The 14,524-nt window shown below is 35.2% G+C and overlaps 1 protein-coding gene across 1 annotated transcript in view; it reads left to right on the top strand.

Moving 5' to 3' along the window:
• Positions 1 to 14,128, top strand: part of TTC21B (tetratricopeptide repeat domain 21B) — a 34,305-nt gene extending 20,177 nt beyond the window's left edge. Inside the window, exons 19-29 of the mRNA XM_080346543.1 lie at positions 842 to 948; positions 1,749 to 1,937; positions 2,987 to 3,097; positions 4,236 to 4,317; positions 5,085 to 5,235; positions 5,717 to 5,878; positions 6,263 to 6,458; positions 8,172 to 8,396; positions 11,077 to 11,197; positions 12,403 to 12,470; positions 13,405 to 14,128. Of these exons, the coding sequence (XP_080202669.1) occupies positions 842 to 948; positions 1,749 to 1,937; positions 2,987 to 3,097; positions 4,236 to 4,317; positions 5,085 to 5,235; positions 5,717 to 5,878; positions 6,263 to 6,458; positions 8,172 to 8,396; positions 11,077 to 11,197; positions 12,403 to 12,470; positions 13,405 to 13,482 (1,490 nt within the window). The 3' untranslated portion in view covers positions 13,483 to 14,128. The remainder of the gene's footprint in view (positions 1 to 841; positions 949 to 1,748; positions 1,938 to 2,986; positions 3,098 to 4,235; positions 4,318 to 5,084; positions 5,236 to 5,716; positions 5,879 to 6,262; positions 6,459 to 8,171; positions 8,397 to 11,076; positions 11,198 to 12,402; positions 12,471 to 13,404) is intronic.
• The last annotated feature ends 396 nt before the right edge of the window (positions 14,129 to 14,524 follow it).

The raw sequence follows: 14,524 nt of genomic DNA on the forward strand, positions 1-14,524 counted from the left end.
TTTATGCATATATATTTTATCCATTATTCAAAAGGGGCTTGCTGCATTTTGAGTAGATACTGACATATTTAATTCAAGTAACTTTTTGTGTCAGTTCCAGACTCTAGCAAAAGAAGGGTAGTTTAAGGTCTGACTAGAAATCTCATCAAACAGTCCTATGCTTTTTAGGTATACAGTAGCACCCATGGAAACAATGTGGATGTTTTTCATTGGCTTTGAGGTGTATTTAGACAAGAAATGTCACGAGTGGCTTTATTTCCTGTCTGCTTAAAAGCTTTTCTCTCATGTTTTTGAGAATGCAAATAGACTAGACAGTGTTTCTGTATTATTTTGGGGGCTCTAAAGCAGCTTGATAGAGTTGCTTAATTATACCTTGCTGTTTTCATTGGGACAAATAACAGGTGCTCTTGAGGATTTTGGGTATCCTTGGGGAATCAAGCGAGGCTTGTTGGTATTACTGGGTCTTTGGAATGGTCACTAGTTCATTTCTAGGTCAAAGGACTGGGGACAGTATTGAACTCTGTCTGAGGGACTTGAATTAGAATCCTTGCTCCAGTGGGAGAAAACCCAGGTAACTCAGTCGAGAGAATACCTGATTCTTTTCCCTTTTGAGGAAAGCATCTTTTCAAAGTCTTTGGCCTTGAATTTCACTGTTTGTAGGTTGTAATGTTTGCTCTGCCCACTAAAAACATGAGTCAAATCACGATCCTAAATACATAAGATCAAGATGTGAAGTTTTCACATCAGCTCTTCCTGGAGTATGTAGAAAGCTTCACCTTTCTTTGACTTTACCAGGATCAGTTCTTACAGGACTCACGTTTGTTTAATGTAATTCTTACAGTTAACGAATTGTCTTCTCTGATGGAAGATGCACGTTATCAGGTGCTTCTGGCAAAAATTTACAGCAAAATGAAGATGATTGATGAAGCTGTTGTTTCACTGCAACAGGTAAAGGGGAAAACAAAAAACTCTATGAAAGCTTGCCACATCCTCACTTTTATCCCTGGTTTCACTTTTATTCAAGATTCTAACAATAATATTTTTGTGAATGAGGAAAATGCATACATGGTAGGGATAAAGCACCGGTGACTGGTGCAAAATGTAAAGAGCATAAGTGGTTACAAAGACTAAACTTTTTGTGAGTGGTGTTATCTGAATTTTAGATCAAAATTCAGGCTTTTACTGGAAGCCTGCATTCATACGTGCCTTCATTTGTGTATGGAGCTTGTTTGTACCACACTTTTCTTAAAGTACACTAGGGGTAAACTGGATCCTTCCGCAGCTTTTTGCTTTAATGTCTGGTTCCTTACATTTCACAAAACAACACATGTATGTTTATGTCAAAATTATGTTCTATACAGTGTAGATTATACATTATTGGATTGGCATGCAGTTGTCATAAGGAGTGTGTTAGAAAAAGTGTACTGGCTTTCTATCTTCTTGAAAGTGTTGAACATTAGGTTGGTTTTCAGCATGTTTTTAATGTGAATTTTGGGGAAGCAAGGCAATTTGAGACAGGTTGTTGAGGGGGAGATATTGGGGATTGTTTTGTTTTGCTTCTCTTCATGGATGTTTTTCATAGTGGAGACATTTTTTCCTGCTTTTTTATTATTTCGGTGTTTTCATCTATAAAATACCTAGTGTGCTTATAGAACCTTTTAAAAATTTAATTGCATTACTTTAAAGTACATAATATAAAGTTCATGTCTTAGAAAATTTTTGACTATTTGCTCCTTTCCCCGGACTAGGCGAGAGAACTACAAGCCAGAGTGCTTAAACGGGCTCAGATAGAACAGCTGGATGCAGTTCCTGCACAGAAAAAGTTAGCAGCTGAAATTTGTGCTGAGATTGCAAAACATTCTACAGCCCAGCGAAACTATGAAAAAGCAATTCAATTTTACAAAGAAGCTCTTGTACACTGTGAAACCGATAACAAGGTCAGTTCTCCCTCTGAGTATTTTGCAGTTTTTCCATTAAGTTTTGATATCTAGCAATGTATTTTGCTAATTATCCACAGTGTGGAAGTATATTTGCAATTATTTCTGCTTTATGATATGGACAGAGCCTTGAACTTTCTCCCCTTCATTGCTTGTTATGATAAAATATTTGTATGTATTGCTAATTTCTGTCTCTTACATAAACTGCTGATTCAAGTGGTGGTCTGCACGGGCTCTGAGTTGGCTCTTAGATTATGTAGTCAGCCTGTCGTGTACCAGTTGAGGACGTGGTAAGGTATGACATGGTAATAATGGAGATTGTTTCAGTGTTGCTTGTTGCTTGTCTTCTGGAATGAAGAACCAGTGATTTCAGTCAGTTCAGATAATTTCTGTCTCTTCTGTATCTGCTTTAGCAGTTTCATACTTTTATTCAGACTTGATAGGATTCTGAATCTAGTCACAAAACGTTGCTGTTGTTGAGCAGTGGTTATTGCGCTGCTTCTCTTCCTTACACTGCCTCTTTCTCACAAGTCTGCCTCTTGATACATGCTGGTAACTTTGAGCTTATTTTTATCCACTCTTCCTCCTTTCACAGCCCCAGGTTTTAGAGATAAGAGAGGGAAAAGCAAAATGCTAGGGAATTTGTAATGAGCACCAAAATTAAGTGTCAGCTTTAGTGCGTTTTTTAGATTAAAATAATTTTTTTTTGTCAAATTTCCATTTTCTTCTGGAATTTGCTTATACTCCAAAACCAATTGATGAAAATTATTCTTACCAAAGTATTGAAGTCTTCAGAACAGTGCTATCTGAGTGGCTCTGTTTTCAGTGTAACTTCAGAATAAGTCTCTGAAGAAAAGTTTTATCTGTTTTAAAGGTGAGGGAATGAAAATGAATTATATTACTTGACCAAGAACCCATAGGAAACAGCACAGAAAGCTCTCTCCTTAGAAAAGAAAGAAATTTTCCCTGAGGCTCTGAAATCTCAGGTTAATACTTGTAGAGCTGAACCAGCTTTCTTCATCTTTGATTACATATATTTTAATCTACAGGCAATGTTGGAACTTGCACATTTATATCTTGCACAAGATGATACTGATGCCTGTCAACATCAGTGTTCCTTACTACTGAAGAATGACCAAGATAATGAAGCAGCAACGATGGTATGTGCTATTATACCCATCCTGTATCAGAAGTTTGAGGTTTGTGTGTCTGCAATGCAATGGATCAATAAAATACTATTTTTAAGAGAGCCTTCAGCTTCCAATTTCAAATATATGTGAAAAATGCAGTACAACAATGTGCAAGATGATGTTTTTCTGTTTATGTTGGATAATGTTTCAATATGAAGTTTCTAGCAATCATAGCCTTCATTCTATCTTAATGCAAAAATGTGTCTTTAAAAGCACTAGTGGAGGAAAAAGTAATACTTGTAAAATGGATTAAAGCATAGGTTAATGCATGTTCCTTTAACAATTCACTGATGGTCAGGGAAGAAGTTTTTTTTCCAGCACGGTAATATTAAGGCAACTATCAAAAAAAGCTTTCAGAAGAAAAGAATTGTGTACTTAAGGTGGTTTTACATCCTTATACGATCATAGTTAATCATATTCCTAAACAAATTTTAATCACAGCTACAGATTCTCTGTATACTTTCTGACTTACAAGACAGTTCAGTAGATTGAGCAGCTTTTGCTTTAACATATTAGGAGCAAAATGATTTTAAAATGGAAATAATTTATTTTCTCACTGCAGTCTAACATCAGGAATTTATTCTAGTATTGTGCAAGGAGAAGGGTAATAGCACTCTTAATATATGTTATTAAATCTATTCTTTATTAGTTACTTCTCAGAGGAGAAAAGCTGAAATGAAATAATTTGTTTTACTTCCATGGCTGAGGTGGGCTATGGTCTTTCTTTCCTCCTAATTTTAAGCTAAATTTGCTTTTCTACATGTTTAATCTGCATTTATTGGAAATAAAATTAGGAGTAAAACTATACAAGGAAAACCAAAATACTTGAAAAGTACATTGAAGTGGTTTATGCTCCTTTAATTTCTACATTAAGTGAAAATTTAAGATATGACCCTGTTCCTGCTCATTATTATCCTGTCTGTCTGTATATAGACAGTGTTTGTTTTCCAGGGAGTAATGAAAAACCCAACACAATTTACAACTTGTGCAATTCCTGCAGAACTCTAAAGTTGTAGTTTCTGCTCCTTGCTTTGAAGAACTAGAATTAATTATAAACCGCAATCTGTAATATTTTATTTTGTTTTTTCTAAATCGGTCGATACTGTAGATGATGGCTGATCTCATGTTCAGGAAGCAAGATTATGAACAAGCTGTCTTTCATTTCCAGCAGCTCTTAGAACGCAAGCCAGGTGAATATTCAGCAGTGATATTTTTAATTCTGTATGACACATAGTTCTAATGAGAGAGAGGAATAGAAATCAAAAAAAATACTTTGTATGATTAAAAAGAAATGTGCTATTTATAATGCAGTGGATACTAAAACCAAAGACCATTAGTGTATATAAAAACATGAAGTGATTGTAGGGGAAAATGGGAAAATTATTTATCATAGATACAGTAATTTGCTGCAGTGTAATGTGCATCGTTTACCTCAAGCAAAATATAGCTGGGGTGTTATTTACTTGTAACTGTAAAGCACTTTCTCCTATGTTTAAGGTATTAAGTGCATGAACACAAAGCTAGCATTTTAGTTCAATATAGATAAAGGAAACTTGTGTCAGACAGGAATGTTGCTTTTAGCAATTTGCAAATTACAAACAGAGAGAGAGAAAGATACTAAAATCTGTTAAAATAGTACTATAATAAATGTAAAGCTTTCTAGTGAAGCTTGTGCAAGAAGTTGTGAGAGTGCAGCAAATACTTTTGTTTGAGTACTTTGGAAAGTGAAGTACAATTGTATTTCCCTTCATACAGTTTTGGGTTTTTTTAATAAGTATTGCAAGTATCACTTGATATCTTCATTTTTGTATCTGTGGTTACTATGTAATATGCCTTATGTATTACACCATATATCATTTTTGTATATGAAAACCACAAGGTGCAAGCTCTTCATTTCTTAAGAAATTAATACAGCAAATAACTAGAATTACAATGTCCTAATTATTTGTGTATTTAGATAACTATGCAACCCTCTCGCGATTAATTGATCTGTTAAGAAGAGCTGGGAAACTAGAAGAAGTCCCAAGATTTCTTTTAATGGCTGAAAAGCATTCTTCCAGAACAAAGCTTGAACCAGGATTTCACTACTGCAAAGGACTGTATCTTTGGTACTTGCAATTATGATTAAGATAAGGTTTATTTGATTATGTGGTACATATTTAAATTAACTTTCTTGTCATCCATTATCATTCAAAGGTGCTACATATAGTGTGATATGTAATAAAGCACTAATTTCCTAATTAGTTGAGGTACTAGGATTTTAGGAAAGGTCTCATTTTCTTTTCTGAAATACTTTCCAATGAGCTTCTCTTTAAAATTAAGCTCACATACATCTTTCATATTTTCTGCTGTTAAAATGGATATTCTTGCTGGTTTGATAATATAGGATTAGTTTCAAATTTTAGAATTTATCAGGCTGTTTTTACTCTGCAAAAGCAGGTTCCTTGCAATAGTATGCATGCTGTTCAATCTTTGCATTATCGGTGTGTGCAAGTGTATCGTCTGTTTTTAAATACTTGGGTTTATTTTTGGGAGCTGGGACAGGAAACTTTATTTCCCCAGCTTTAAATATTTTAATTATCTGTTTAGGTATACAGGTGAACCGAATGATGCACTCCGGCATTTTAATAAAGCCCGAAAGGACAGTGACTGGGGACAGAATGCAGTCTACAACATGATTGAGATTTGTTTGAACCCAGATAATGAAACTGTGGGTGGTGAAGTCTTTGAAAGTCTGGATGCTGACATAGGGTAAGTGAATGAAGTAAATATTGCTTGGGTTTTTCTGTCATCCCCTTCCTCTGCTGCCCCTTAATAATGTGTGCTAACTTAAATTGCTAGAACTTTGAGTCCATCTAATGCTTTACTATATTGTGAGAGACCATCCTAGACTGTAATAGGTCAGTCTGAAACAGAAAATATAGATGATGTTATTGGGAATCCGGGTCACTTGCAGTGTTAAAAACAGCTTGTTTGGCTGGATCTACTGTTGTTACGGAAGAGAATGAATGTAGAATGCCTATATAGCAGAGCCAAAATGACATGTGTTTAGCATGAAATTGGTACCAACTTGTAATTAATTTGGTGTATATTAAAAAAAATAAGCTTTTACAAACACTTTCTTTCTGTTAACAGTAATTCAAAAGAGAAGCAGCAGTCTGTGCAGTTGGCTGTAAAAACAGCAGAAAATCTTCTGAAGGAACTCAAGCCTCAGACCGTTCAGGGTCACATTCAACTACGAATCATGGAAAATTATTGTCTCATGGCAACTAAACAAAAATCAAGTGTTGAACGAGCATTGAACACTTTCACTGAAATAGTAGTGGCTGAGGTTAGTAACCTGTCTCATTTCCTCACTATTCTCTTTCACACTGACTGCACATTTTTTAACTAGTCTCACAGTTACATTCAGGAATAGGGGCTGTAATAACATGCTGAAATAACACCACCTTCTAGAATTTTTCAGTTGGATTGCAAATTTATAACTCTAAATGCTAATATTGCCAATTACTGCAATGTGAATAGACTATTTGGTTTGAGTTGCTGGGTTTGCTTTTTAATTCCCAGTCTTGCCACCAGCATGTCTGATGATATAAGTCTATCCAGTACCTTCATTCTGTAAGCAAAACCAAATATAAGCTGCCTTCGTGTACTTCATAGCAATTTGATGGAACTTAGATTCCAGGGCAAGATTATCCATCTGCTTAAAATTCATCCTTATGATGGAAATCTTCATTATTTTATAGCTACTTTTAGTCAGTAGCTTTAGCATTAAGAAGAGACACTCTTGTTACCAGCACCTTTCAACAGATTTTATTTAAGCATGTGTAGCCATATTTAGTCCATCAGAATGCCAAGAAATATTTCAGTTACTACTACCATTAACTGTGTGCTACACTGCTCCTTGACTGAGTTGAGTACACTGATGCTCATCTTGTGTGTAAGGCAGTTTAGAGGATCACAAACAAGGTGTCCCTCTGCCTCCAGTACTGGCTTCCCAGTCCTGCTCAGAATTGATCTGAGATCCTGTGAATATTGAATGTTTTTCATCTGGTGACACAGTTCCAACAGGAAAAACGCTCCAGTCTATCTAGCCTTCTCTCCAGGGTCACATAAAATATACTGTGTTAATCTCCTCAAAGGTTATTGATCCATGCTAGGTGTGGCTATTGAGGAAGAGGTGGGATGAGTTGATCATTATGTGGAAGAAGGTTTTTTAGTGGGTTGGTTTTGGTTTTTGTTTTTTTTTTTTTTTAAGGCGCTGTGGCAAGGCGATTTACAGCACAACCCTACAAAGACGTGTAGAGGCAGAATACTGATAGGAAGCCAGGAACACTGAGGGGGAGAAAGAAGCTTTTAAGTTATCTGCTGGTAGAATTACTCTCTGCATTTAGCAAGCAGGTTTGGGATATGAGCCCTGTTCTTATCTATACTCTTTACTGATAAAGGCAGGATTTACACTTGCTCCTGCGCTTCTTACTGCTTGCTCAAGGCTCTTGCATAAAGCAGTGGCTTTTAAGAATCCTGTTTGTTTTACAGAGCTTTTGGATAACAGGCAGTTTGGACATGCACTTTCAGGATCTGTACACCTAATAATAGAAATTGGTGTCCCTGTTACTGACATTTGACAGGCAGTTCTAAAAGCGGAAAATACCACTTGTATTGTAACTTCAACTGAGTTCAGTTTCTATCTGAAGTATTTATTTGTTTATCAAAAGGCTAGATCCCAGTGGTATCAGAATGTTTCTTGTTGAGTTGAAATACCTGTGGATGCTTTCAACGTTTCCTGAGCCCAAAGAAAATTGTTTTGACCCCAAACTTGTATTTAGCCTCTTAGTTATTCAGCGTGGTGTTTATCATTATTAGTCTTACAGAAATGATCATAGCAATAGATGGAAAACATGTTCGTAAGATTTGATATTCTCTATTTACTGAGATTTAGCATTTGGTGTAGTTTTCACATACCTGGTGAAAGTCTAATTTCAAAAAAACGTTAAAAGAAAAATAAAAAAGCACCAAGCAGTCACTATTCTTTTTGCTGCAGAAGGATCACATACCAGCACTTTTGGGAATGGCCACAGCCTACATGATCTTGAAACAGACTCCACGAGCCAGAAATCAGTTAAAACGGATTTCAAAAATGAACTGGAATCCGATTGATGCAGAGGAGTTTGAAAAGAGTTGGCTTCTGCTTGCAGATATATATATTCAATCTGCAAAATACGATATGGCAGGTGAATTATTAAAACGATGCCTTCGTCAGAACAGGGTGAGTGCACATTGAAAGTAACCTTAGTAAACTTCTTTTTTTAATTCATGTAAATGTTTGGTTTTTCTCTGAAACGTGGTTTTTGAGATGTATTTCTTTTTCCAATTGCCTGGTATCTCACTGAAGGAAAAGCAGAGCAAAAGAAGCCAAGAAACCAACAACTTTACACTGGAGCGCAGTAAACAAACCTGTGAATGCTGCTTAGTCATTTTTATTCATGTTCCATAGAAAGTTATGCAGGTTTTAGATGTGTTGACACTAGAAGCTTAAGGTGTTTATGGAAAGTCAGAGAGGCATTTTACTGAGTCTGACAAAGCTGTTGAAGATGTAACCATATGAATTTTGGAGACTTGCTCCATTTATTAAGAGATATTATCTTAATGTCTTAAAGTGTATTTTCAAACATTTATGTTCATAAGCCTGCTACTATAAAGGATATTTTTTTCAATGCTAGTATTAATCCTCTTGTGAAAATACTGTCTGATAGTTTGTCTGGGGACAAGCTCTGATGTTTTTACCTCAGGGTTTCTGAGCAGGCAAATTCTGCTTTGACTATAGGAACAGGCACAAATCCTAGGTCTTGTGCTTATTTTTCAGTTTGTCCATTTTTGCTATCACATTTTTTCCATCTATACACTTCCCTCCACATGAAGCATATCCAATAGATACCTGTGCTGCAGGTTCAAGATACTGTTTTTAGTACGCAGATTTTGTTTAGGAAAGGACCTGATGCTGTGTATTTCTTTTTCCAAATTTACCAGTATGAAAGCTAAAGTTCATTTTTAAGTCATATTTCTGCTATCTCCTTGAGAAGTTAACTTTTTTTGAACTTGTACTCTTTATTTCTAAATATAAAATTAAGAGGCAGCTATAACAGCTCTTGTTGTGTTTCTGCAGAGATGCCTCTTAAGATAGGATATACTCAATTTCATTTTTACAGAAAATAAGTTTGAATTTAGTTGAGAAAAAAGTCTCCGTCAAGGTCAGTTACACACTTGTCCAGATACCAAGAGAAGCTGCAAAATCTATCCCAGTGGAGGATAAACATGAGTCATCTTCCAAAACAAAACATACCTTGAAATAGATGCTCTGTTGAGCAGGTGTATGCCACAAATGACACTTTTCAGAAATTCCCAAGCAGCTCTCAAAACATAGCCTATGTTATCCTACCAAGTAACAACTTCTAAAGAGTCTGAGACATACGAGAGACTTGGATAAACAAGCTCTGCTTTATAGTAAGGAGGATGGCAAATTACAAGTCTCCAACTCCAGTTCCTTAACAAAACAGCACAGTAAAAATACTGACTTTTCTCCAACGTGCAAGCAGAGCAGCTAAGCAGGAATTGTACTATGCAAATAGATGCTGAATATTTTAGATCTTTATCTTGTTAATTCACAACACAATATTTTGCGTGGTATTCTGCAATCTGGAAGATTTTATTAGATTGAGAAAACATGTTATTGTGATTAATTAGTTTTTAGGATTCTTTTTTTAGCAATGAGAATTGAATGATGTGGATCTGTATATACAATTTAAGTAAATACGGTGAGTGAAAACTTCATAGAAATCTTTTATCTTGTAATATGGGTTTGTTTTGATTTTAAAAGACTTAGGTTTGGTTAGCAACATCCCAGTGAGCAGATTACCTCTATGAAATTAGGATTTCTCACTGATTGCTCGTCTTGATTTTCATATTTTTGTTGATCACAAATGAGAGGAGGAGTGTATTTTTATCTTCCAGGCATTCCCATACTACTTATCCCAGCATGCTGTGATTTGAAAGCTTTTCATCTGTAGATTTTAGAAACCTAATTGGAAATAGTGAAGATGGAATGTAATTTGTATCTCAGAATTTCTTTACTCTGCCTATGTAAACCAGGTGCACGTTTTTAGAGAAGCTTCAGTTTTCTCTTGAAAATATTGGACCTGTTGGCAGCATGATAATATAAGCTGTTCGCAGTAAGGCCAGCTGGTAGTTAGTTTTGCTTACTTTTGAATTTTTTTTTCCACTTTTTGAATTAAATGTAAGATTTCCATATGAATTATTGTATCTTGCATATTAACTTTTATGGCGTTAAATCGATTTACATGTATGTGTAACATAATCAAAGCTAATATTTTCATCTAGTGCTTAATAGTTTTTGGATGCTTGTAGCTTGCTGATTGGAGTTACACAAAATGAAATATTTAATGGTTTATGTAATCTTCAGGATATTTGGGTCTGTCTTCAGCTTTAAATGGAAAATCACAATGCAAAACTGTTTCCAAAAATAAGGCTGTGAAAATACCTTTTTAATAAAAAGTGAAGCAATATTTGTGGAAGATAAAATGATTTCCGGCTGGTCTTGACACATGGCTGATGTAGGGCTATTAGATTAGCTGAGAGGGGTATCTACAGTGTTCCCGGAGGCTTTAAACATTTTTAAGAGTAGTTGCAGTGTCTTCTGTGATGAACTCTGTACTTGACTCAGAGTAACTTAAGAAGTTGCTGTGCAGAATTCCATATAACTGATTTGTATTACAGATGTGTTAAGTCAAGACTAACTTGTTGTCATAGTACAAATATCACTGATGCTTTCCCCTTGCACAGATTTGAAGTATTTAAGAAATTAAGCTGTTGGTATTATTATATATAAGCTTTCCTAAGTAAAATTGTGAATGAATATTTATATTTTGCAGTCATGCTGCAAAGCTTACGAATACATGGGATACATAATGGAAAAAGAACAAGCATATAAGGATGCAGCAATAAATTATGAGATGGCCTGGAAATACGGAAACCAAACAAATCCGACAATAGGCATGTATATAGAAGCTATATGTATGATTTCATGCACTGCAGTAGGAATGGAACAGCTACCCTTTGCTTAAAAGACTGCTTTTAATTTTCCACAGAGATAGAGTATCACTGGTTTTCTTCACGTAAAACACAGAGATGTACAAAGGTGTATTTAACAGTCACTTGAAACGCCCCCGTGGCCAGAGGTAGCAGCTTTATGATCCTTCTGCAGTTTCTGCATACTGTTTTAGTACAAGGTTTGGTCTGAAACAGTTTTAGTTTGCTCTTTGTGAACAACTTTGTCCTTAAGTACAGTATTAATTTTTAAGAATGTATTTATAGTAATGCAGTATGTACTGTCTATGGTAGAGAATCTTTTCTAATACCCAATATATAGCTGATGGTGGCAGATCATTGATTTAATTATTTCATTTTGATAATCAGACAGATTATCTATTCATATGGATAAGGTTTTATATACATGTGTAAGGACTGAAAAAATAAATTATGTAAATGTCTTTAACTATATCCAGTTTAATGAAGGTGCTTAACTGGAAATTTGGGATACAATTCAAGTTCCAATGTGGATAGTTAATTGAAGCCTATGCTAAGCTGTCTCATTTTTAGACTGTTTTGATGTAGGAAAACTTTTATGAACCCTATACATAGGATAAAATGCCTTTTCTTACTCAATACCTAGAGTCTGTCTCTAGGTCTGAAGGCTGGTGTTTTCCACAGATTCTATTCCAGGTTTTGAGCTATGCTTGTGGTCCCTCAAAAATACATACTTTGTGGTCTCTTTTTAATTCCCTAGTTTGTTATTGCTATCCTGATTATTTTTTTTTTTCCTTCTTTTGTCCTTTGATAATGGAACTGCCTTTAGAGAGGGACAGTGTATTGTAGGTCACAGTAAGAAGCTCTGTGGGTTACCATAGTAATTGAAAGAGGGCAACCATGATGTATTCTCTGGAGTAACACATGCTCTCCAGAATAATGTCTCCCTTTGATTCACATATTAGCTATCAGTGTGTGAAGGACTTTTACTTAGTTCTTGAGGTGATTTTCAGTAGCAATTTTGATCTCTACAGGCTTATATGAGAGAATAGTAGGAAACAAATATGCTAACTATAGAAACATACAGCGACCAAAATTAATTTGAATGTGATATTTTCATTATTCAATACAAAAACTGAAATTGTCACCTTTCCCCCCTCTTTTACGTACAGGTTACAAGCTGGCTTTCAATTACCTGAAAGGAAAGAGATATGTTGATGCAATCGATGTTTGTCATAAGGTACAATTTGTATATGTACTTAATACTCTGTCTATGGTAGCAGCATTCTTTTACTTAATGATCCTTTTTTTTGTTGTTGAGTTTAAATTTCTAAAATACATGGCTTAATGTCAGAAAGTTTCCCTATTTACTAAGTTTGATTAAATTATATATCCTTTACATAATCTGCTTTATCTTGAGCTCCTTGGCCACTGGGTAAATAAGAGGTAAAGTGACTGGCTATCATATGTGACAGCATATTCAAATAGTGGCACCTTCTTTTGGCCCTCTGGTTGCAACTTGGTAAATCCATAGGGAAGTGTGGCTGAAGAACTTAATCAAATCATAATATCAGTCACACTGTTAGAAAGTAACTTCCAGTGTTATCTTTGTATGGTCCTAACATTAATAGAGCAGATGCAGAATAAGAGGAAGGGCTACTATTGCAGAAGCAGAGTGAACACTATGAATTAATAATAATTATTATTATCAATAATAAAATGAATTATATTTGTTCTTTTGGGGGGAAATAAAGATAACTAGAAAGGACAAATTGAATGGAAGGATAAGAAAGAGCCTGAGGGAGTGAAAACATAAAAGCAGTTTATCATGGCAGAGCAAGTGTACTTAAAACCTTGGAAATGTCTTCTGGGGTCACTGTGCTGGCTGCAGGTGTTTCAAGCCACCCAGAAGCTTTAGCCCTTGACCCTTGAGTTTTTTGCACCAAGGTGACAGGACAGTGTGCAAGGGGAGAAAGGTGTCTTTGATAAAGCTGTTCTTGACCTCTGAAGGTGGTAGTCTCTAGCACAGTTAAATATGTGTGCATTCTTAAAACAAACCTGTCATATTGTTATTTTAGTTCTGAATGTGTAAGCTCAGTGATGAGGGGGATAACCAAACAAAATATTCTTTCCTTTTAGACACAGAACTCTTGGGTTGTTTTGTATTTTGACAGGTCCTTGAAGTGCATCCGAACTATCCGAAGATCAAAAAGGAAATACTCGACAAGGCCCGTGCATCACTAAGAACATGACTTTCTTTTTTTTTTTTATATCGCTTATGGGACTTGTTTGTTTAATCTGACTTCCGAAACTATGAATTAAATACTGGATTGACAAAGACCATACCAGCACAAAAGTATTGTGAATATATTTAATTATACTAGAGATATGGATTATTTTAATGAAAAATCTGTAGCCCTGAAAGAAATTGTGTTTGAATTGATTTTCCATTCATGCTTTCCATTATCTACCTGTCAGGTTTCCATTAAGAGAAATGTATAACACCTTTAATTTGGAGTGTTTAGTCTTTAAACATTGTATGTGTTGACAGTGCAGTCATTTGTGCAGAAGTTAGCAGTCACTTTGTTTAATCTCTATAAAACACCTTTCTGGGTAAATGATTTTGATTACAGGGGATCATGATCTTTTCACACATAGAAAATAAATCTGTGGATGTTTAAGGGAGCAATAACCTGTCATAAATGAAGGATCAGGCTTTTTGTCCATGCAGGGTTACTGCAAAAACACAAATGCCTGACAAAAACCACTGTTACACTGCTGTATTTGGTTTTCAAACAGCACTTGATTTTGTATGTATTTGACTAGAAAAGTAATGCTTTGGCATGAAAAGAGAATTTTTAATACTAATGATTAACTTTCTTAAATAACCAATTTCAGTTTCCTTAGGCAATTTTAGCTTTTCATGTTGACATGATGTAAAGTGACTTTATTTTGGTTTTTGGGTTTATTTTTTTACAACAGCTGAATGCTAAGCCTACAAAAGGGAGCCTGTTTACAATCATATCTAGTCTTGCTTATGAATAACTGGGTGCTGTATCTTGGGTAACTTTATAGCTTTGTTTCCTAAGTAGATTGATGTGCATCATTTATGCAATGATGCTGCCTACTGGTGGCTTCCAGGCTCTGCATTCCAGTAAATTTTGAGCTGTTGGTCAGCTGAACGAAAATTAATAGATGTACATCAGGACTGTAACACTTTTACAAGTTTTGTATGAATATTAGAATTGAGAAAAGATCCAAGTAAGTGGCCTCTCCTTCCCTAGGGAACCTTGA

The sequence above is a fragment of the Nesoenas mayeri genome, assembly GCF_963082525.1.
Source record: "Nesoenas mayeri genome assembly, chromosome: 6".
NCBI lineage: Eukaryota > Metazoa > Chordata > Aves > Columbiformes > Columbidae > Nesoenas > Nesoenas mayeri.